The 23,530-nt window shown below is 46.2% G+C and overlaps 1 protein-coding gene across 6 annotated transcripts in view; it reads right to left on the bottom strand.

Moving 5' to 3' along the window:
- The window catches only part of arhgef10la (Rho guanine nucleotide exchange factor (GEF) 10-like a), a 103,467-nt gene that overhangs the window by 49,902 nt on the left and 30,035 nt on the right, over positions 1-23,530 (bottom strand). For 5 of the 6 annotated variants that reach the window (XM_052076951.1, XM_052076953.1, XM_052076950.1 and 2 more), the window contains 6 exons: positions 21,252-21,344; positions 20,882-21,052; positions 17,416-17,573; positions 15,605-15,777; positions 11,410-11,525; positions 9,357-9,484 (listed from right to left, as the gene is read on the bottom strand). In XM_052076951.1, coding sequence (XP_051932911.1) covers positions 9,357-9,484; positions 11,410-11,525; positions 15,605-15,777; positions 17,416-17,573; positions 20,882-21,052; positions 21,252-21,344 — 839 coding nt within the window. The remainder of the gene's footprint in view (positions 1-9,356; positions 9,485-11,409; positions 11,526-15,604; positions 15,778-17,415; positions 17,574-20,881; positions 21,053-21,251; positions 21,345-23,530) is intronic. The other variant, XM_052076952.1, reaches the window with a different exon arrangement.

The following is a 23,530-nucleotide window of genomic DNA, read 5'->3' on the forward strand; positions in this document are numbered from 1 at the left end:
TCTGCTCGAGAGTGACCGCCCAAGGAAACGTAAATGAACGATGACTTCAATGACACTCAGAAAAGCAAACACTATTGCGCCAAACAGAAAATCAAGAGAGGAAATCACAAAATAAATTCTATGGGGGCGGGGGGTTGTGAACAAACAACAAAGAAACAAACAACTCCGAGACAGTCCAGTCTCCTACAAAAGGAAAGATGTTACTAGCCAAGTCTTGTGTCGTTATGAATCAACACATTACGGAAGTCCGACAGAGCACGAAAGCAACGCATTCTCGCCATACGTACTCTTCACAAGCATTTGCTCTGGAGCTAATTTAATTCAGTTGCGTTCACACGAGCACCTTTACACCGGTGCTGCCTCGCAAACGAGCATTTGCCCCGGAGCAAATATTTGCCTCCCCTGAGGTGGGTCAAATTTGGTCCGGTATAAGCTCTTTTCCGGGGCTACCCCGGAGCTAATTTGCACGTGTGAACGCTCTACTGGGGCAGCCCCGGTGCAGCACCGGACCAAATCTTGCCGTGTGAACAGCCCTAAAGTCATGGATGCGCCCCAGCATTGGTCTCAAGCATTGGCCCAATTCGAACCACTTGGAAAAGTGAACATCATTTCTGTTCTTTGCCAATTTTTGGCAACTGCATTTGCATTCCTGCAGTGAGATTTGTAGGGTGAGAATGCCCCGGACACAAATAAGAAACAGAGAGGCAAATATTCACAAAGTTCGACACCTCCAGGGGGCTACAGGTATGTGTATGTGTGTGTGTGTGTGTGTGTGTGCAACCTTAACAAGTCAATGGCGTTGAAAAAAAATGTCATAAATAAAAGCAATTCATCTGACTAAAGTTCTCAGGAGACAGATGGTGTGGCTCTCTCAACACAGCAGTGCCCCATGCATATATTTCCATGCTAAAGCCATCATTTAAAATGTAACATCATCCAAATATGCGCTACGTCAAAAGTAGAGTTGAATAATGTAAATAGATTTTACCGGAGGCTCAAATAACAACAACAACAACAGCGTGCTCCAACACGGCCTCTTTGTCTGAGCTGGTGAACTTTACGAGAGGCAATTGTCTTGTTTATTTAGTCCAGGAAGTGCACGGAACCATTATTTTCATCATTAATTATTTCGACTGAAAAACCTTTTCAAGACACTTTTGAAGTACGTAACAGCCTGTTCCCAGTTGATAATAGGACCAAAAAAAAAACCAAAAACCCACATATCGTCTCTGTGTGATATAAACCTTTTCCATCCAAATATGGTCAATTACGTTTTGCTTGTTTTTTTTTTTTTTGGTTTCCACTAATGAATATTATTGATTTGTGCCGTCGTCGTCTGTTCTATTTATGCTTATTTTTTGATAACTGTACTTTTTTGTACTTTTTTTGTTCCAGTGTAGGATACACTGGAACAAAAAAGTAATTTCCTTGATTTTTGGTTGCACATGACTAAAACGTATTAAACTAACACTAACATGTTTTTTGGGTAGTTTTTGTTTGAGGAAATCACGGGAAAATTACGGTCTACTGTACTTTGATCATGTGCAACCGATATACATGTTTGGATGAATTAAATCCAAGGGATCTTTTTCAGTGGATATGTCGAAAAACTAAAAGCGGTTCTCAGACGACTTTTCACATCTTCCAAACATCTTCCGAGAGTGCTCCTTCTTTCAGAAGCCTGACATCTTTTACTGGTGTTTAATGGGGTTGGAGCACGGGTGACCGCAAAGGCCACCTAAAACGCGCTCATCATTTTCTTACTCAGCCTCCTGACCTCTGAATGTGGACCCCTTTTTTTTTTTTTTTTTTTAAACTTCAGGTCTCTGTCATTAATGTTGGACACTGCAGTATAGCATCAAAGGACAATGCCAACCCACGTTAACCGGCTTGTTGATTCCTACATTTGTACTGCTGAAAAAAAATAACATTATCAAATAATTGTATTGATTTGCCACCATCATCAACATTAAATGTTTCAAGTAAAACTCTTTTCAGAAAGTCCAAAACATCATCTGGAAGTCCAATAAATGTAGTTTGTAAGGCTACTACTAGCTAATGCTAGCTAGCTAAAAGTAGTAAAATTTTTGCTTAGTTTTTTTTCAAGTTTGACGTTACAGCTAAATAGCTAGCTAAATACAGCTTTTTTTTAATCAAGTCACAGTGAAATATTTATTACACATCACCAAAAAGGATTTCATTTTTTTTGCTAATAGTATTGTGGTCGATTGATTACTGCTCATATTTTAGTACATACCCTGAAACATATATTGTACATAAATTCACTATTTGTTTCCATTGCAATGTCAACATTAGCTTGCACTGGTTATAGGCAGGTGGCGCGGAACCAGGATATAAATCGTGCTAAACTATGTAAAAAAAATAAATAAACTTGTTATTGTCACTTAAATAATCGCATGCTAATTTTAGGATGTTTTTCTTCTCTGACACTTGCCGTCTCTCAAGAGCGTCACCAGAAGATGATGCAGCGGACATGCAAAAGTGTCATCCACACCATTTGCCGTCTAAATATAGCCTGGGCCATTTGTGAAACTCAGAGAAAGAGACGGGAGGAGGTGTGGGACAAAAAAAAAACGGAACAGCTCTCTCGGTTGGATCTCTTATGGCGACACCTCTAGCCCACAGGGGCCTTCAAAAATAACAGCCTCTGATTGGATGACTGACAGCCGCAGTACTTGCGCGCCACACCGGTAGAAGAAAAGACGTGATGCAAGGTGTTGTGAGGTAAAAGGGGGAGACGGAGAGCATGAAGGGAAAGATGGAGAAGGTGAAGGGATTTATGGCGGCAGGCAAGCGGCGGGGCGCACGCGTGACACTGATGCACAATGACATGGCCGCATGAGGGCGGACGGCGTGGAGAATGGCAGGCCGACATCCACTTGACGCCGGCATCGCCACGGAAACATGCTGCGTTAGAGCATCACTGTGAATTAAAAGGGGGACATTGCACTGAAAAGTAACTTTTTAATTGCTTGGATACAGGAAACTCTCGCTATTGTTGGAGGACATGGAGCACTGTCGCAAAGAGCCAAACGCCCTGAAATAAATAAGAAATGGGGGTTCAAGCGACCAGCAACAAACGTAGCCACTTTTTGCGGCGGTATTGCCAACTTCTGTGTACTCAAGAGACCGCGTTCAAGGAAGGAGATCACCGCTCAAGCTCCAGACTGCAAACGCGCTGGTGCAAAACTACCACTGGCTAACTTGGAGAGATACCGACGTTCGTTCCTACCGACTGCTGTCAGGCTGATGAATAAAAAAATAACAATCATAATAATAATAATAATTAAATGATGTGAAGGAGGGCGGCCCGGTAGTCCAGTGGTTAGCACGTCGGCTTCACAGTGCAGAGGTACCGGGTCCGATTCCAGCTCCGGCCTCCCTGTGTGGAGTTTGCATGTTCTCCCCGGGCCTGCGTGGGTTTTCTCCGGGTGTTCCGGTTTCCTCCCACATTCCAAAAATATGCATGACAGGCTGATTGAACTCTCTAAATTGTCCCTAGGTGTGAGTGTGAGTGCGAATGGTTGTTCGTCTCTGTGTGCCCTGCGATTGGCTGGCAACCGATTCAGGGTGTCCCCCGCCTACTGCCCGAAGACAGCTGGGATAGGCTCCAGCGCCCCCCGCGACCCTAGTGAGGATCAAGCGGTACGGAAGATGAATGAATGAATGAATGAATGATGTGAAGGAAAATTGTAAATAGTACTGCGATTTATCCATTTGTGTTCATATTGTATTTAATTGAAAGATGTTTGTTGTTTTACTTCTCTTTCTCCTTTCTTCTTTCTACATACATTCTTGCTGCTGGAGGCTGTAAATTTCCCCAGTGTGGGACGAATAAAGGGTATCTTATCTTATCTTCTTATCTTATCTTATCTTATCTTATCTTGCCCCACACGAGTTAAGACGAGTGTGTATTTTCACTTGCGGAGGCAGCACTTCCGTACCACCGTAAATACACGTCAGTTGTATCACTACACACAATGTCTGTCGAGTTCAAAGTTTTATGACGGAGAGAGTTCATGATAGATCCTTCTAAATATAATTGATCTCAATGGGAAATGTTTTTCAGCGAGCCACCATTAGAAAGCAGGAACTTTGCCACAGCGTATGTAAGATAATGAGTCTATTTTCGGCCTGCGTCGACCTTTCCCGCCATTCATCAAATCTTCAAATCGGCCCCTTCAAAACGCCGCACCTGTTTCTTTTGATGTTTGTGGTCGCAAGGGCGGGGGCGGTTGGAAGAATAGCAGCAGCGTGGCAAAGCTTCCAAGTTGGAGGCGTCTTGAAGTTGCGGCAGTGTTTGGAGTGAAAGCAGCCCGCAGCCATTGACCCTGCTGGCACCGGCGCTGAATTATTTTCTGCCTCCTCTACTCACATTATGAAAAGTTAATGCAAGAATTCACATTGGATGTCTTTGCCGGGGCTAAAAGTCACACACCCCCATCTCCATTTCGTCTCTGGGTGGGGTCGCCAAATAATGCATGCGCACCACTTTATGGCCGCTTTCTTTAATAATGCAACGCAAGTGAAAACAGAGAGCGGCTTGATCTTTTGACTGCGTCTCCCTCAAGTTGTCCTTCCCAAAACTTGCGCTTGGGTCAATTTTTATTGGGTTGCCGATTTTGCAGGGCAAAGTGCCGTCAGCTATTTTTGGGGGCTGTCGAGTTAGCAGGCACTGACTGACTTGATGCACAGTTTTATTGGCGGACAAATAATATAATAATAATAAAAATATATATATAGTGAAACCCAGTCTTTTTGTGGTTTGTTATTTTTTTTTCTGTACAACCAAATCTCAGTGAGGTGGCGAAAAAGGAAACTGACCACAACTATCCACATAGTTTTGTGCTCTTCCTGTGACGAAAATGCCACTACAAAGCGCCAACGCGCAGGCTAATGGGAAAATAGTAAATGGCGTCAAGGAAGAAAAGTGGTGCTCTGGGATACAAGTAATCTGACTAATCAGTTTTCGAGATACAAGCTGCCATTCAGTCAATACTTTGCTTTAACTTGCAAGCAAAAATTTTATTTTGGCAGTAGACGCAACTCAATCCCACAACAATATTCAAAAGCAATGGCTATTTGAACATAAACGGTTGCGCAAACCACGCAGACAGATATAAAATTCCAATACACACAGGTATCTTCTGTCGTGACCGAAAGAACGAGATCCCGGATACAAGCGGCCGAAATGAGTTTTCTCCGCAGGGTGTCCGGGCTCTCCCTTAGAGATAAGGTGAGAAGCTCAGTCATCCGGGAGGGGCTCAGAGTCGAGCCGCTTCTCCTCCACATCGAGAGGAGCCAGATGAGGTGGCTTGGGCATCTGATTCAGATGCCTCCTGAGCGCCTCCCCGGTGAGGTGTTCCGGTCATGCCCCACCGGGAGGAGACCCAGAGGAAGACCCAGGACACGCTGGAGAGACTATGTCACCCAGCTGGCCTGGGAACGCCTCGGGATCCCCCGGGGAGAGCTAGAAGAAGTGGCTAGGGAGAGGGAAGTCTGGGCTTCCCTGCTAAAGCTGTTGCCCCCGCGACCCGGCCCCGGATAAGCGGTAGATGATGGATGGACTGGTATCTTCTTTATCCTCTGCAACGAATGACCAACACAACTGTCGTTGTGACATATTTGTGTTTATCTGTATTTCTGTATCATCTTGTCCTCCGTTCACCAAGCCAAACACAGCAGAAGGAGAAACACAATGTCCATTGAAGTGATGCAAAAAATGTTAAAGTCTTTACAATGTATTTAATTATGTCATGACTATAAGTACAATATGATAGAGTGCTATTTTTCTTATTACAAAACTTTGTGGTGTTTTTTTTTCAGAGGGTGGAACAGATTAATGGCACTTCTATTCATTTCAATGACGAACGATGATTTGGACTTTAATACAACAAAAATTAAAATTAAATAAAATCAATACATCACACGTAACCGGTCCAGAACGGACACTGGACCACATCACACCGGTCCCGGCGATTCAAAGAAGAGATTTTAAGATATTACTGCCGGGCTTGGACCAAAGTATATTCAAGACCTTTCGGAAGCCTTTGAGAGTCCCAGAGCACCTCAGGGCTGTCGGGTGCAAGCTCACTAAGTGTTTCCATCGCCACATAGAGTGAAGCAGAATGTTGTTTCCAAGAGAGAGATTTGTTCAAAGCTGAACTTGACAGTCAATGTTGTTTCATCTTTTTTTTCCCTCTTGCTTGACCTTCACTAAATCAGCCCCCTCAAGAGTTGTGCAGAAGTACTCATCGAATCTAGAGTACCTGTGGCTGCCACGGTGACAGACACCGGTTCTATTTCCTTGCACTGAACCGTCAGATGGCGGCAAGTGGAGGACGGGAGTCCATTTATTCATCCACACTTCTCAACTCCACACGGGAGTCGCGGCGAAAGGTCACAGCGGTGCGCGGTCACCGAGATAAGATCACAAGGAGCCTCTGATGTGCAACATTATTTAGACGAGCCTCTCTGCCTGGATGAACTCCCAATGTGGCGTCATTAGCAAATGGAAGATAAAGCGACGGTATAGCGTCGGGTGAAATTTGAAGTGAGTATCGGTGGGCTCCCGCAGCGGCGCGAGACGAGGGCGTATTAATGAACCACTGTCACGCGGAGGCCGCTCGTTGCCTTTGGGGAGGCGAGTCGGGATTCTCCCCACGTAGTCTCTCTGTTTGCAGTGTGCCAGCCCGACTACAGAGCGTCGCTCGCGGACAGACAGGAAGTGAGCCGCTCGGTACAGAGAAGTCCCCAAATGTGGTCCCATGCTCTGTGCGTGTCATTCGCCGAGTTGTTTGAGACACATGCCAAGTAGGCCTTTGTACATTGTTAGCAAGGCGAGAAATATGCAGGAAATGTCAACGGGAAGTCAAGCTAGGGAATTTTGGAAAGGCAGTACAGGAGCAACTGCCGCAAACCAACAGCTAAATCCCACAAATGGGATGTCGGTGTAGCTGAAACTCCTCCTCTTCCTAACCGCTCGATCCTCACTAGGGTCGCGGGGGGTGCTGGAGCCTATCCCAGCTGTCTTTGGGCAGTAGGCGGGGGACACCCTGAATTGGTTGCCAGCCAATCGCAGGGCACACAGAAACGAACAACCATTCGCACTCACACTCACACCTAGGGACAATTTAGAGTGTTCAATCAGCCTGCCATGCATATTTTTGGAATGCGGGAGGAAACCGGAGCACCCGGAGAAAACCCACGCAGGCCCGGGGAGAACATGCAAACTCCACACAGGGAGGCCGGAGCTGGAATCGAACCCGGTACCTCTGCACTGTGAAGCCGACGTGCTAACCACTGGACTACCGGGCCGCCTAGCTGAAACTCAGGTCGGGTTATTCATTCATCGAGTGCAACACGACACGAAATGATTGCATGAAATTTGGGTTATGTCTCAAATATGTTTCCCCGAGTATTTCCCATTTAATTTTTAAAGAAATTTTAGTTTAGTGTGTGTGTATTTTGCCACTTTCTTAAATTCTCAGTGTTTTGTAAACCTAGCTGTTACTACCGCTCCTCCCCCCCAAAAAAACTAACAGTGAGTTTGTTTGTGCGCCGCTGTGAGCCTGCCTGCTGCTCGACGCTCCCCCTTTTGCAATCTGCCATCACCGCACCCTTGGCGGCGTCAGAATAGGTTGGGGTGCCCGCTGTGCAACCTGTCACCACCCAACACACTCGCGGCGGCAGGCAGGGTGCAAGGCCGGCCCAGCACAATTACGTCGTGAGCGCGCACGCAGGGTTGGCTTCTATCACCGGGCAAGAAATGTCCGTTTTGTTGCCTTCAACCTCCGCAGAGCAACTTTGCAGTCAGCTGATGTGTTGGCTCGACTCCTCACGGGGAGCTTCTAATTTCTTCCAGAAAGACTCAAGCGTCCACATCGCAAGCGGTGTCTTTCTTTTGGCCCTCGCCATGCCACAGTCTTGCTCTTGCACCCACCAGAGGCCAGAAAATTGGATGCATTATCAGCCGCCATTATTTTCAATTTTCTCCGGAAGCAGAAAAATTGGAAATAATAAGTATTTTTGTCAAAAGTCAAAAATAGTCTTTTTGTCAGCTGCGCTTGTCTCAAAGCGTGCACATGGGCAGTCACACGACCCATTTACGATTCAGTTCACAATTTGTGAAGCAATTTAGAGCACTTATCCACACTAATAACTGAAACTGAAAACAAAAAGCCAACCCTAACTCAATCAAAGAGCCATGTCGTCGTATGTATTCTGCCTTTACTGGCAGGCTCACACAGTGCCAAAAAATACTTTCTGCAATGTAGCGAAGCCATTTTTTTTTTCTGTTAACAGTTGTCTGAAATTTGGTAGTAATCCAACAAAACCTCGAGTTAAAATTCTTTCGAGGAACTGGAAATGTCCAAAATCACAAAAAAGTGAGCGTTTTTTGGCTGAACTTTTTAAAAATCACAAGGACTTTTTTTTTCCCCAGGACCCTGGATATGGACAAAATATTCCGAATGCAGACACTTCATCCATCCATCCATCCATCCATCCATCATCTACCGCTTATCCGGGGCTGGGTCGCGGGGGCAACAGCTTTAGCAGGGAAGCCCAGACTTCCCTCTCCCTAGCTACTTCTTCCAGCTCTCCCCGGGGGATCCCGAGACGTTCCCAGGCCAGCTGGGTACATAGTCTCTCCAGCGTGTCCTGGGTCTTCCTCGGGGTCTCCTCCCGGTGGCACATGACCAGAACACCTCACCGGGGAGGCGCTCAGGAGGCATCCGAATCAGATGCCCAAGCCACCTCATCTGGCTCCTCTCGATGTGGAGGAGAAGCGGCTCGACTCTGAGCACCTCCCGGATGACCGAGCTTCTCACCTTATCTCCAAGGCAGAGCCCGGACACCCAGCGGAGAAAACTCATTTCGGCCACTTGTATCCGGGATCTCGTTCTTTCGGTCACGACCCATAGCTCGTGACCATAGGTGAGGGTTGGGACGTAGATCGACCGGTAAATTGAGAGCTTCGCCCTTTGGCTCAGCTCCTTCTTCACCACGACAGACCGATACAACGTCCGCAGACACTTCATGAAATAAATAAATGAATAAAATCTTGAGGGGGGGAAGAGGACATTCTTTTTGGGCATAATTGGTGTTTCATAAACAAAACAGTGGACTTTTCAAAACTTTTCAGGCATGGTTTCATGGGCCTCGACAAACATGTCTATCAATAATGTCATGTGACCACACAGTATGGTAGATTAAAAACCAAAAACAACAACAAAAAAAAACAATCTGCACAGTTTGAAAATTGTAAATGTACTTGGTCCCACGATCGAAGCAAATGTGGAAGCCAAAGCAACAATATGTGTTCTTGCACTCACTTGTCTGGCCTGCCGGGCAGCTGCAGGCGTAAGCGACATTTGTTGGCACTCTGAATCTGCTCTTCTTTGATACGAATGAGTCTCTGCAGAGCCAGACACCAGTCCTGGGCCACCGTGGTGTTCAGGTTCTTTGAAGGCAGACAAAAGTAAACATGAGTTACAAGCTTGTTGTAAGCGTTTGAGAACAAATGGCACGCCGTGGCATCATCAAATGAATGTGACACAGTTTGAAAAAAAAAAAGCGGCTACTCATTTTGGAAGATGATAGATGAAGGCTTTGTGTCGCCTCGGATCAACGTGCACGCATATGTTGCACACTCCATTTTAACTTTGCAGATTACTTCTCATCTTTTTTAAATACATCTTATCATGGGCTGGCAAGGATCAATCACTTATTCACCATGCCAGGCCAGTACCAACTTTTTCCCCGAGTACTTATTCCAAAACACACACATGGCAAATGTACCCAACTTTCGATCTCGGGTCGGCTTTGGCACGGTTTGAATGACCTCTAAACGTATCACATCGTCGGGTGAATCTGAGATTGACACAAGAGTGCCAGGGTGAGGATGTATATAATCCCGATACAAACCAAAAGTTGTAAAAATATCACGGTTAAGGGTCAAGTATGAGCCTTAATGGAGACTTCTTACTTTTTTCTTTTCTGATTGATATAAAAATGATTTAGTAGATATAAACACATAACGGGGTATATATATATATATATAAACACATAACTAGATACGTTTTTTACTTCATCCTACTCCCTTGAACATAATAACTGTGTTGAATGAAGACTGATTTCTTTCTTTTTACTTTTTTATCTACCTTATTTGATATATGAGAAGAAAGGAGCGTTGGCGCGGAGTGCCGATGCGGATTTGGAGCTGGGAGTCGCGGCTTGGAGTTTGAAGCGGATTATGTGGGACAGAAGTGAACTAATCTCTTTTCGTCAATGGACGCTACAGCTTCGTGTTTGCTTTCAAAACTTTGCTTGTAGCAGACGTGTGCACATTTTTCAGCATGGTGTCTCTGATCCACTGGTGAAAGGACACTTTGATCCTCTCCTCTTTCATCTATAACTGCTTCAGACAACAAAGTGTATGCAGAAAAGTGGTGAAGATTGCACGACTGTCTGTGTCCTATGTGTTGTCTTGTGTTATTTTTATTATTTTTGACTTCAAAATGGCACCGCGAGAGTGGCTGCCTTTCCAGCAGCTCCTTCATTTTGTTGTTCTACTTCTTCCTTTCATAACTTTGCTGCTGTGAATCTGGAATTTCTCCATTGCGAGACTAATAAAGGTTTTCTTAATCTTAATTTTCTGTCAAATTATTACTGTATATGTTTTATGTTCAATAAACAAAAAAAAACAACAAAAAAAGGATGAATGCGGCGAGTCTCATGAAATAGAATCCAATCCACTTCCTGAAGAGAATTGGTTATTTTGCCGATTTGACCGGCAGTCCTGAGGACAACTGTGCTCTATTCGCACATGGAGGCAAAGGTGCCACCATTATGTGGAGAGACTCTTGTGCGATGGCCAGGTATCGCCTCCACGCTTTTTTTTTTCCGCCCGTGTTACGCAACGCGACTGTGTCTGTGGCAGACTACTGGGAAGTGTCCCGATTTGAATGCTGCGGGAGAAGTGGCGGCATAGCGCGTACGCCACTCGCATCAGTCTTGTCGATGTCGACACACACACACAAGGCGCGCTTGCAGTGTTTCACAACTTTGTGGAGCGAAGGTACATATTTTACATGAGAGGTATCTCCAGCGCACTCAGCAGAAATGTCATGAAGTACAGCGTAAACCCCCCGTTTTTATCGACACCCCTCTGAAATGGATGGCATATGCCGATCGGTGCCACAAGTTAGCAGCAAAGCACTTTTTCTATGAGACAAGGTTACGGCGCTACTAAATAACAAAATAAAGACAGTTTCATTTCAACACAGATCCTAGGCGCCACAGCAATATTTTTACGGGAGACGGGGGGCTTAGGCCACAGGGGGAGAAAAAAAAAAAAAATAACCGTCTAGAAAATGATCCCAATACCTGGTACGTCCCCTCCAGGGTGCCCACCAGGAGCGTCACGTTCTCCACCACACAAAGGTCATGCTGAAGTTCCTGCAGTTCTTGGTAGAGCCGTGGAGGACCAAGGATGGATTTCCCTAAAACATTCAAGATGGCCATCAGACTAAAAACAGATGACACAGGAGGAACAATAAAACACTTTGGGGACAAGACATATTATCTTTTTCGAGTAGCCAATTTTCTATCTTTCTTTATTCATCTTCCTAGCCGCTTGATCCTCACTAGGGTCGCGGGGGGTGCTGGAGCCTATCCCAGCTGTCTCCGGGCAGTAGGCGGGGGACACCCTGAATCGGTTGCCAGCCAATCGCAGGGCACACAGAAACGAACAACCATCCACGCTCACACTCACACCTAGGGACAATTTAGAGTGTTCAATCAGCCTGCCATGCATATTTTTGGAATGTGGGAGGAAACCGGAGCACCCGGAGAAAACCCACGCAGGCCCGGGGAGAACATGCAAACTCCACACAGGGAGGCCGGAGCTGGAATCGAACCCGGTACCTCTGCACTGTGAAGCCGACGTGCTAACCACTGGACTACCGGGCCGCCATCTTTCTTTATTATTTATACATTATGTGAATATGAGGTCGCGGGGGGGGGCGTGTTGCGGCCGTATCGATAGTCATCATTACGGAGTGGAGCTCCAGCCACGGAACGCAGAAATTGTTATTCGGGGCTACGATGCTTTTTGCCGGGCCAAAAGGAACGCGGGTGTCTTATGAGACACAAAACACGGCATCGATCCACGGCCTTGGAAGTCTCGCTCGCCTACTGCCGCCAATCGATGGCGCGCTTTCCCCCGTCTCCCGCCGGCGCCTAATTAAATCCGCGAGGTGCATTTGACTGCAGAGGTGTCGCGCGCCGTCAACACTAGCATGTAATCAACAAAGATGAAGATCACGGGCTATGCGCAGGCTTAGTTGCCCCTCCTCGGGGACTTGTTGTTTATCCTCGTGAATGGAAGCGAGAGGATGTTTGGATGTACTTGAGATGTTCATTTAAGGAGCTCTATCGTAGAGCTTTGCTGTTTAATGGCGCCTCGGACAAAGGAAGCCACCGGCAGGCGTCATGTGTGCGAGGCAATCAATAGGCGGGGGGGAGAAAGTTGGCAGAGAATCGCTTGGACTGGTGCACGGGCTGGCGGAATTAACGTTTTTTTTTTTTTTTTTTCAGAAATACGGAATTCCTAAGAACCACCTGCGCCGCCATCTTATTTCGGGACACTTCCATCAGATGTAGACTGATTTTGCTACCATGTTTGCTTAATTTCCATGGATATTTTTCTGCAAATTACAAGTACAATAGAGACATTAGGAATGGATGTACAGTTACAGCTCAGAGAGCTGCAAATGTTAGCTGTTCTACGCAGAGGATAGAGAATCCATCTGTGATATTTGTCGCCACATAATTCTTTTAAATGTCCGTTGTTTAAAGGGTTATAAGACCACAACACCGATGCAATTTGTCTGCCCGTCTACGCATTGTTGGTTCGCATAAAGCTAAGCGGACTTTTCTATTGCAAAGGTAGTCGTGCTTTTAATTACACAGCATTTAGTTTGACAGTAAATTTAAACTTGGAGTTCAAATAATTAGTTTGAAGCCTCTTTTCACTTACTGCCAAACTGTTGTTGCTGAGTGTGAAGTTCACCTTTTTACTTCCAAATCAAACAGGTGAATATATTTTCTTCAGTCAGCAGTCACATTTTATTTCACAAAAGAATACATACATACTGAGTAGAGCTTTATGCCTTATGTTTGAGGTTTTTCAGGGTCGGATAATCAGGGAGTTTTTCAAGGTGATGAGCATTTTCTGAGAGATAAAACACGAACAAAATACTTCAAAGAAACCTGTCCTTGTTTCAGACAGAACACACACCCGAGTGAATGAACCAAAATGGTAAAAAACCCTCCCTGAGGTGAATGTGCTGAGTTGTAATCCAGCGTAATCCTGTGAGGCCCAGACGTGGGTTTTCACGCTCGCAAATGGCCGTGCGCGGGCAGCCGCCAGCCCTGAGCGCTTGGTCGCGACATCGGCTTTTCTCGAACTAAGTCGCGCAGGTGTGACGATGTTCAGGTCCTCCGCGGGGATTTTCAAGCATCGTCACGGGACCGGGTGAATGTAAAAACCTCGTCTGATCCGCATCCAAAGCCTGCTGCAGACGATCAATGCGCCCACAATGAGGCGGGGGTGTAATCGGAGGAGGAGAGCAAGTTTAGGACGTTGAGTTTTATTTCTCCCTCCTCCTAAAAATAAATTTGTATTGTGCAATGTGGCGATGATCATACATTACAGGCGCGAGGCACAATCGGGTTATTCAGGACACATCCACGGTATATGTGCATGTGCCATGGGAGATGATCGGGCATACTGCGGGAAATTTTAAGTCGTTCCAAAATGACAATTGATTTACTACAAAAAAAAATATACCTTTGTTGATCAATCTGTTTGCAACGTAAACTGGCAAGCAAAATGCACTTTGTCAAGATGACCAAAGGCACAATGAAGCTGTGGACAAGCTTTCCGTTCAATTTAACAGACTGAGACTTCAAATGTCGGGCACTATTTTCATATGTGGTGCGGGTCTACCGTGAAGCACGTTGTCACTGTGTGCAATGGGAGGAGTGTGCTTTCATTTGGTATTTCAGATGAGCGCAATTAGAAAAGAGTGCTTGCGCCGTTGTGGGAGTGAACACTGCCAACTTCCTTTTGGGCCAATGGTGGCAGCTCATCTCATTCCCTTCAAAGTCAGCACAGGGAGAGGCGCATACAATCTTTGTGCTTAGAAAGAACTGCAAGAAAATCACCTCCCCACGCAGCATAGCTGTGCTGCGGCCCAGGGAAGTGATTAAAGAAATCTAATAAAGACGAAGAAAATAATAATGCCTTTAATTGATTGGGGTTTTTTTTCAAAGGCTCAGAGGGTTTCATGTACACTGTTGTTATATTCATTCATTCATCTTCCGAGCCGCTTGATCCTCACTAGGGTCGCGGGGGGTGCTGGAGCCTATCCCAGCTGTCATCGGGCAGTAGGCGGGGGACACCCTGAATCGGTTGCCAGCCAATCGCAGGGCACACAGAAACGAACAACCATTCGCACTCACACTCACACCTAGGGACAATTTAGAGTGTTCAATCAGCCTGCCACGCACGTTTTTGGAATGTGGGAGGAAACCGGAGCACCCGGAGAAAACCCACGCAGGCCCGGGGAGAACACGCAAACTCCACACAGGGAGGCCGGAGCTGGAATCGAACCCGGTACCTCTGCACTGTGAAGCCCACGTGCTAACCACTGGACTACCGGGCCGCCCTGTTATATTGATGAAAGTAATACGATGACGTGGACCACATATAAATGTGGATCAAATCCACCATAGCCTTGGTTTCATTGCCCTGCGGGGTTTACTGTACATGATTACAGTACAATCCTGATGGATCATCACATGCCCACTGTCACATTCGTCTGAAATCTGGTTAAACTGCGTCGGCATCCCAATCGTATGCAGCGTGGGTTAGACCACTTCCTTGACCGCCAGTTCCAATGGAAAGCGCGGGGCTCCCTAATCGGGCCCGGAAAATGGCGGCACAATCTCGGCAGATTGATGACTGCGCCTTGGATGTGTTTGTGGTCTATCAGAGAGTGAAATGAGATGGCGGTGACACTGCGGCAAAAGGGGGCCCCCCCGTCTTCCCTCGCATCTCTCTTCAAGATAAAGCGGGGCCGCGGGCTGGCGCGGAAACAAGTGGCCGTCATCGCTATCCCTTCTCGCAAACACCGTCCTCAATCAGAGTGACAAGCAAAGCGGACCCGTCGACAGCCCTCCGCGGGACACTTGAGGACGGAAACTGATTAGCCGCGCTGAGTCACTCCCAAGGTCAGTCCAAGTGATGAGATGAACTCCGGGTTGGCCAAACAACGAACGGCCCACACATCTCAAGTCACCACTGGGATAATACAAAATGGATTAACGAATTGGTTTAATAATCGAGCTGAATAAAACAAAGTCAAATATTTTCAACGCGGCCTTTGCGTCTCCATTTTGTATGTACGCAGCCCTCAGGGGGAAATGGTCGACACAGCTGGATTGAACTTGACGGAGACGCATGTGGCAAATGGATGAAACGGATGAGGCGCGCTTGATCTCAGCTTGGGCTCACCTGAAGCGTGGGCGCCGCTTTGCCGCTTGCTCGCATTCTGCTGGAAGACGACGTCCTTGCCCTGGCAGGTCTCCTGACCCACCTCCGCCACCTGCACCTGCTGCAAGGGGGCGCTCCACTTCATGGTGTACTTGGGCCCCACCGGGACCAGGCTGCTGATGTCTGGAGACCCCCTGTGGTGGGCGATGACAACTTGAGCAACGGGTTGGGGGGGCCACGCAACTGCCACTTTGAATATGGGCTTTGACAATTAAGTCTTCAAGAACATCAATATAGTCACGAAAAGTATTTTGTAACTCATTTCGGAAGCAACAAAGTCAAATTTGGAGTCTTTAATGAAGTGGTTTTATGTATGTATGTGGTTTTATGCACACCAAAGAAAGTTTGGTCCTCAGCTACCCAGCGTTTTTTCCTCTCCGAATTCTGATTGTAATTTCCCCATTGCGGGACAAATAAAGGATATCTTAACATAGGCAACGGACATTCATTCATCTTCCGAGCCGCTTGATCCTCACTAGGGTCGCGGGGGGGTGCTGGAGCCTATCCCAGCTGTCTTCGGGCAGTAGGCTGGGGACACCCTGAATCGGTTGCCAGCCAATCGCAGGGCACACATAGACAAACAATCATCCACGCTCACATTCACACCTAGGGACAATTTCGAGTGTTCAATCAGCCTGCCATGCATATTTTTTGCAATGTGGGAGGAAACCGGAGCACCCGGAGAAAACCCACGCAGGCCCGGGGAGAACATGCAAACTCCACACAGGGAGGCCGGAGCTGGAATCGAACCCGGTACCTCTGCACTGTGAAGCCCACGTGCTAACCACTGGACTACCGGGCCGCCCAAAACATAGGCAACGGACATTTTGGTAGAAATAATACCCAATAAGTGAGTCCTCAACGTGCATAAGATACTGTAACGAACAAATTTAAGTAAAAGGCAGTTTGGTGTTTCAACATGCGTGTATTGGTAATTACAACAGTCCTCATTGAAGCTAACACGTACATTTTTGTATGCATTGAAGATACTTTAGTGATTTCTATGCACATTGTGTCGGGACAATTCCATGAACCGAAAAAAAAAATTTTTGTCAACGCCGATGCCGAGTTTTGTTTTTAAGGAACCTAACATTCATCGAGAACAATTTAGCCCTCCGCTTACGTCCGTGTTTTTCATAAGCATTGAAGAAAATTCTCCTCGGAATTTAACATGGATGTTTTTTTTTATAATTAGGATGTGGCTCATCAGACATGTTCCCAACGACAAGTGGAAGGAGGCATGCTGCGAAGAGTAGCTCATTGTCATTCATGTATTCGTGCAATCACGCAGGCAATCAACATGGCGCTCAGTGTGTCGAGATTCTAGAGGGCAGGCAAAGTCAACTTTGGGATTTTTGAGTGGAATGCGACATGGAGCGATAATTGCTGTGACAAGAGGGCCGTAAGCAAACGTCTTTAGAAAAGAAAAAAAAAAAAGAATCCCAAATAGAAAATCCCTCTCCCTGCTTTACGGATGGCTCTGTCGCAGATGCTTCATAGGAAAGAGCCCAAGTCCCTAATCTAGGACTCCTGCAGCTCTCGTTGGGCGTTCTAGCATTTTGTTTAAAAAAGCCGACCGAACCCCTGCATGCACGGATAAGTACTCCAAACCCCTCGCAGACATTTGCTGTACTACGCCGGGAATATTGTCCGACCGTCACATCAGAGCCTCATGCAACTTCATTGCCATTCGCTGCCAGCCTTCCGAGGGAAAACTCCACAAGTGGACGAGCAAAGAAAGGGGAAATTTGCTTCTCCCCGCCTGGACTTACTTGACATTTATGTTGGCGCAGATTAAGACGTCGTCAAAGAGGAAGACCTTGCGTTCCTTGGACTTGAGGACTTGTCCCCGCTCGCCGTACACGGTCTCGATGAGCGTCTCGCACTGGACCAGAGACCCCTGCTCCAGGTTGAGTTGCTGCGAGGGACACTTGGATGGATTAGATCAGAGGAGGAGTCACAAAACGATGCATGTGGTTTTTTTTTTGTTTTTGGTCTACAGTTTTCTATCGACTGAGCATACATGTTTGCTTTATGAACAAAGACGATGACTCTATGAAAACCTCAGAGAGAAGGGAATGGAGATTTTGTCAACTTCAACGATACTCTCTATACAGTGAGTTACACTGAAGGCGCAGGCTTGATTACTTTTTAAATCGATGTGTAATACACATAGTTAGCTGAATATCAGGTTTGCTACATTTTATAAACATTTCATACAATTTTAGCACCCAATAAGAGTTTCATTCAAGAGGAAGCTTTTTTTTATCTCTTTGTCCTGCTCCTTTTATGAGTGTCTAAAATCAATACGTCAGTCGGCTTTTATGCTCTAAGCGTCGATCTGAAACTGGTCTCTCAATGCTGCTAGCGGCGAAGAGGTAATTCAAATTCGGATTTCAAGCTTCTTCTTTTTTTTTTCGCAATACAAGCACTATGCCGGTTCGTAAAATAGGCAAATTATTTGGCGTGCGGATAAGTCCCCTCATCCACATTATGACAAGTTATCAAAACAGGTTTTGCACATTTGGGATGTAATGATAACCGCGATATTATAATTGCCTCAATATGGTCGCCGTCATATCACAATATTAAAAGCAGCACATCAGTTAAAAAGGCAAGATTGTTTGTGTCGCTTAATTTTGAATTAGTCATGTTTTGGCCACCTACGTTTGACATACCTAACGTGGCTGTAGTCCATTAATGTACATTGAGATTAGTTCTACCTGCACTATAAATACCATTATGACCTCAGTTAATTAGCATTGCATTGACGAACCATTTACATGCAATTGCTCATCTTTATTGCATTTGCATTTTATGTTCTACAGAACAAGAAAATATGCCTGAATATTGTTATATTGGCTCTACGTGGCGGTCAAACATCCATTGCTGAAAGAGTTATAACACCACAGCGACTAAATGTTACAAGCAGTAGAGTGTTCATTCAAATATGGATGTCAAGCTTTTCATGATGTGACGTTTGTATGGTGAAAACGACGCCTCGGCATTGCGGGGAAGCATCTTGGGAGGACGTCCCTCCTCCCGCAATGTCTACCCGGCGGTTCGCCTCAGGCCCGAGAGCCCATAAAGCTTGGTGCTTTAATGATTTCCTTGCTGTAAAACCGTATTCTTAAAGCCGTCAGAAACAGGGCACAAAGAGCTTTGTGTCGCATTTATAGGTGTGTGTGTATGCGTGAATGTGTGTGTGTGTGGTGGGGGTTTTGCATTCACACTGACTGTTATCAGTTCCATGTGGCCAGCATAGACGGGGTGAGGCAAAGAATGAATATTTCATTGGACAGTTATAGGGGCAATAGAAGAAGAGGCAGTCTCCCTTTCTGCAGTGTCACTTCAGTGAATTGGGTACGAGGAATAAAAGTGGATCGGCCCGATCAGCTCATCTTGTAGGCTCGGAATGCATCGGGTGACTGGGAGGAGGAAGTAGCCAGGGGGTTGGATTGTTGAGGTGTTTCATAGGATGGGGGGAGGGGGGGGGGGCGTAAAAAGAGAACGCTCTTCACAGTTTCCAATTAAATGTTTCATTTAGCGTCTAATTCTTTTTATACAGTGCAGCATTTGTTGACAAGATCGGCTGCGAGACCTCATTTCGGGTTGCTAATGGAGACTAATTTTCAGGAGTTTATCAAAATTTTTAAAAAACACCTCCCCGCTAGAGATCAGCGGCGATGATTTGAATTCTGGCAACTGTCTGGAGCTGATTGCTGATAAATTGCATCTCAAAGCAAAACTGAGTGCTCAAGTATTAGCTTGTAGGGGAACAACGTGACGGGACAACTCCTCCAGGGCAGCAGCACAATTCCAAAACATTCAGATAAATTCTCTAATATATCTTTTTTCTTGCAGTTTTAATCCTCATTCGGCTTGTGGGATAATTGGAGTCTATCCTAGCTGACTATTGGCAAGATAAGTAGAGTGCACCCTGGACTGGTCCGCATGTCAATTGCAGATAGGGTGCATGTAGACAAACAATCAGTTTTAATTATTGATCTTTTTTTTTCATTCATTCATCTTCCGAACTGCTTGATCCTCACTAGGGTCGCGGGGGGTGCTGGAGCCGATCCCAGCTGTCTCCGGGCAGTAGGCGGGGGACACCCTGAATCGGTTGCCAGCCAATCGCAGGGCACACAGAGACGAACAACCATTCACGCTCACACTCACACCTAGGGACAATTTAGAGTGTTCAATCAGCCTGCCACGCACGTTTTTGGAACGTGGGAGGAAACCAGAGCACCCGGAGAAAACCCACGCGGACCCGGGGAGAACATCCAAACTCCACACAGGGAGGCCGGAGCTGGAATCGAACCCGGTACCTCTGCACTGTGAAGCCGACGTGCTAACCACTGGACTACCGGGCCGCCCTTATTGATCATTTTGAGTTTTCAAATGTGCTAAAATGTGTATTTTTGTTTTATGCGACTACTTTTTAAATTTGCTGTCCAATTAAAAATAAAGCAAAGAGAATTGCGAATTTAAAAAAAAAATCACTTAATAATACTTGGGCGGCCCGGTAGTCCAGTGGTTAGCACGTCGGCTTCACAGTGCAGAGGTAGCGGGTTCGATTCCAGCTCCGGCCTCCCTGTGTGGAGTTTGCATGTTCTCCCCGAGCCTGCGTGTGTTTTCTCCGGGTGCTCCAGTTTCCTCCCACATTCCAAAAACATGCGTGGCAGGCTGATTGAACACTCTAAATTGTCCCTAGGTGTGAGTGCGAGTGTGAATGGTTGTTTGTTTCTGTGTGCCCTGCGATTGGCTGGCATCCGATTCAGGGTGTCCCCCGCCTACTGCCCGAAGACAGCTGGGATAGGCTCCAGCACCCCCCGCGACCCTAGTGAGGATCAAGCGGCTCGGAAGATGAATGAATGAATGAAATGAATAATAATACTTACACATCTTGCAAAATGGCACAGATGGGCTAATGAATGGCATATTTTGACACAAGAGGTGTGGCAATACATGTAGACTAACAATATAGCAATACATACAGGCATCTATTTGTCTTTGGAAAAAGTCAATTACAGTAGTTTTTAAAGTCATCTTTGTGTCGTCCTCACTATGATATACTGTCAAAATCATGTTTGCTTCATTGAAGCAAACGTCTGCAGCGCACCAGCAACCTTGATAAGCAGTGCTATCGAAAATGAATGCCGTGTGATAATTTTTTCATTTGCAGGTGTGAAGGGCAGTCAAAAGTAGTGAAAGGTATTTTCTGTGATTGGTCACCTTACTGAGCAGACGATCGCCGACGCTGCGCGCCAGCTGTTGGGTCTCCGCAATCTGGTCGGCGACCCGCTTCTGCTCATTGAGCTTCTCGGCCAGCGTCTCCAGTTCGGTGAGGGCGAGCTGCAGCGGCAGTCGGTCCACATGGCCCTTGGGCGTGTTCTTCAGCATGTCCTGAAATAAGGCAGTAAAAGCAATTGTCTTTGGAGGCTGAAGGCAAACAAACGTGCGGACAGCAAGATGACGACTCAAAAAAATCTCAATGACATTGTGGATCAGTCGACGCTGACTTTACCGTCATCACCGTAATGTTGGCTGGTCAAAAAAATGTGATGTCGTTCTACCCCTGTTGGTTTAGTCAACGCGGGCATACCTGCAGAAGCAATATGAACTGGGGGAATCGCTGGATGGGCTTCACCATCAGGCCGTAGAGAGTGATGCGGTCCAAGCTGGATGCCTGCTTCTTCTGCGGGGGTGGGGGGGGGGGAGTGGGGGGGGGGGGGGGGCAGGGTTAACAACAATAGAACATTGTCATTCAAAAGATAGGACCTGCTTCCCTGGCTCCTCAGCATTTCAAAAGCTATGGCTAAAAATCTTCTTAATCGGTGATGACGAGTCATGAAATCATGCAAATCGGACTCCAGGTGCTTATAAAAACCCAGAATGGAATGGAAAACCTAAAAGCCGGTGATAATTTGTCAAAGTTAGATGCTCCAAGTATTTTAAATGATTTTTTTTTGTTTCCCAACGCAACACAAGACAAAGTTGCATATACCTTCGGCGCGTGTGTTCACCGAGAGTGTCTCATTGCATCTCTTCATCCATTTTTAATGGCGCTTTAAACATACAATGAAAAATTCAAAGCCAATTAAAATAGCTTGACTCTAAGCCCAGCCCAGTTTGTGCTGTTATGAGACTCTGGATCATTGTCACATTATCCCTGCACACAAATTTGACACCCGTGTCAAATCACTTTCACAATCTCATGAGCTCCAACACAAAATCTGTAAAAGGAAAAAAAAAAAGCTAACTTGGGGTCTTTCTGCGTGAAGACGCGAGGCCAAATTTGTGAAGGCCTAACCTCTAATCGGGTAAAAATGTGATAAGCAATAATTGGAGTGAGACACTTCAGAGTTTGGTAACGTTCCTGTCGGTGAATGAAGACATCATAATGGGCCATTAAGGTTATTGACGACATCTGTCCTTGGTGCTTGTTCTTTTCTCTGCTGTTTGACACTTTATTGAATGATTAATAACAGAAGAAGAGCACATGCGTCTGCTCTGGAATGAGGGGAAAGCTGACTGACGGGATAATGAATGAAGTTTAGGGAGGAACGTGTCCTATCATTTGGAAATCATATGGCATTACCCGCAACGTGTCAATGCCGTCCACGTGAGATCAATGCAGTAACACCCGCTATCCATGAGAAACGGTTTGTCGATATAAATAGCTTAAACCAAAAATATATACAGCAAACTATAAATAATGTGTTCATTCCAAAACATACATTGCCATGCAGTGAAAACTTTCCGTTAACAACCCAGGCTACAGTCAACCACTTTCCTACATCCAAGAAAGATCATAAACAGTTGAGCTGCGGGACTTCAACATACGCCCTTGACACTGCTATCATTAGCCAGGGAAGGGACACCATCTTGCGACATTTCAAGCTTTCACAAAACCAAAAATGAACAGGTGACTTTGTGACCACTGGAGACGGTTCTCGATCATTCAAAATGCTATGAATAATAGAAAATACATAAGCGGCAGTGATTGAGGACACTGCGCTTTCTTAATCAAGCCAGTGATGCTCAAACTCGGCGGCTCGACAAAAGATGGCAGACAAAGCCCCGGGAGTGCCTCACACAATAATATACTTCACCTGACTGAACACTGAGGACAGGACCTGAATTTCTCTGCTGAAACAAAAAGCCGCGCCTGCAGTAATCCGGCTCCCAGTAATCATTTATGGGAGGCATCAAGCAGAGTCACAGTCGCCAGCCGGCAAATGGGAGTCTGGACACCCGGGGGGGTGGGGGTGGGGGGGCTTGGTTTATGATTTGTTATTATTCGTCGTGCCGTCACTTCCATGTGGCCGGGCGACAGGAAGACGTAAGCGGCGGACCCCAGTAAAAGATGCGACTCGACGCCATGGAAATTACAAGGCGCTAATGTTCCTCCACCACCGTTAGCTTGAGCGCGGCTCTCCTCGGGGGATCACTAAGAGTGGTGGAGCTGCCGAAATGGAATGGGAAGGCGCAATAGTAAAAAAAACACTTTGTCTACAGTCAGCCCCCGCCTATTCGCAGTTCGCTCTTCATAAATTAAGTATTTTTGCACTTTTTTTTTGAAACGGCAAAAGGCAAGATAAGCCCTTGCTATGTTAGCAAAGTCATCATTAGTGTCAAGAATCGGGAAGAGCTTCCGTTACGGAAACTGAGAAAACCAGAGTCCACATATCCTGTAACGGCTTGGTCAGAACGCTAAGGAATCATCTCACTGGAGCTGTGTTTTGGTTAGCAACAGTGGTGGCGTACGAAAAAAAAAAAAAAAGCGCTACTGAACATCCGTACTTCTTACCTTGCCCTCCACTGTTGTTGTCAGCGTCACCACTGATGACGAGATTGGTTCTCTAAATTCGGTTTGGCGTG

This window comes from Hippocampus zosterae, chromosome 9 (genome assembly GCF_025434085.1).
Source record: "Hippocampus zosterae strain Florida chromosome 9, ASM2543408v3, whole genome shotgun sequence".
In the NCBI taxonomy this organism is placed as follows: domain Eukaryota; kingdom Metazoa; phylum Chordata; class Actinopteri; order Syngnathiformes; family Syngnathidae; genus Hippocampus; species Hippocampus zosterae.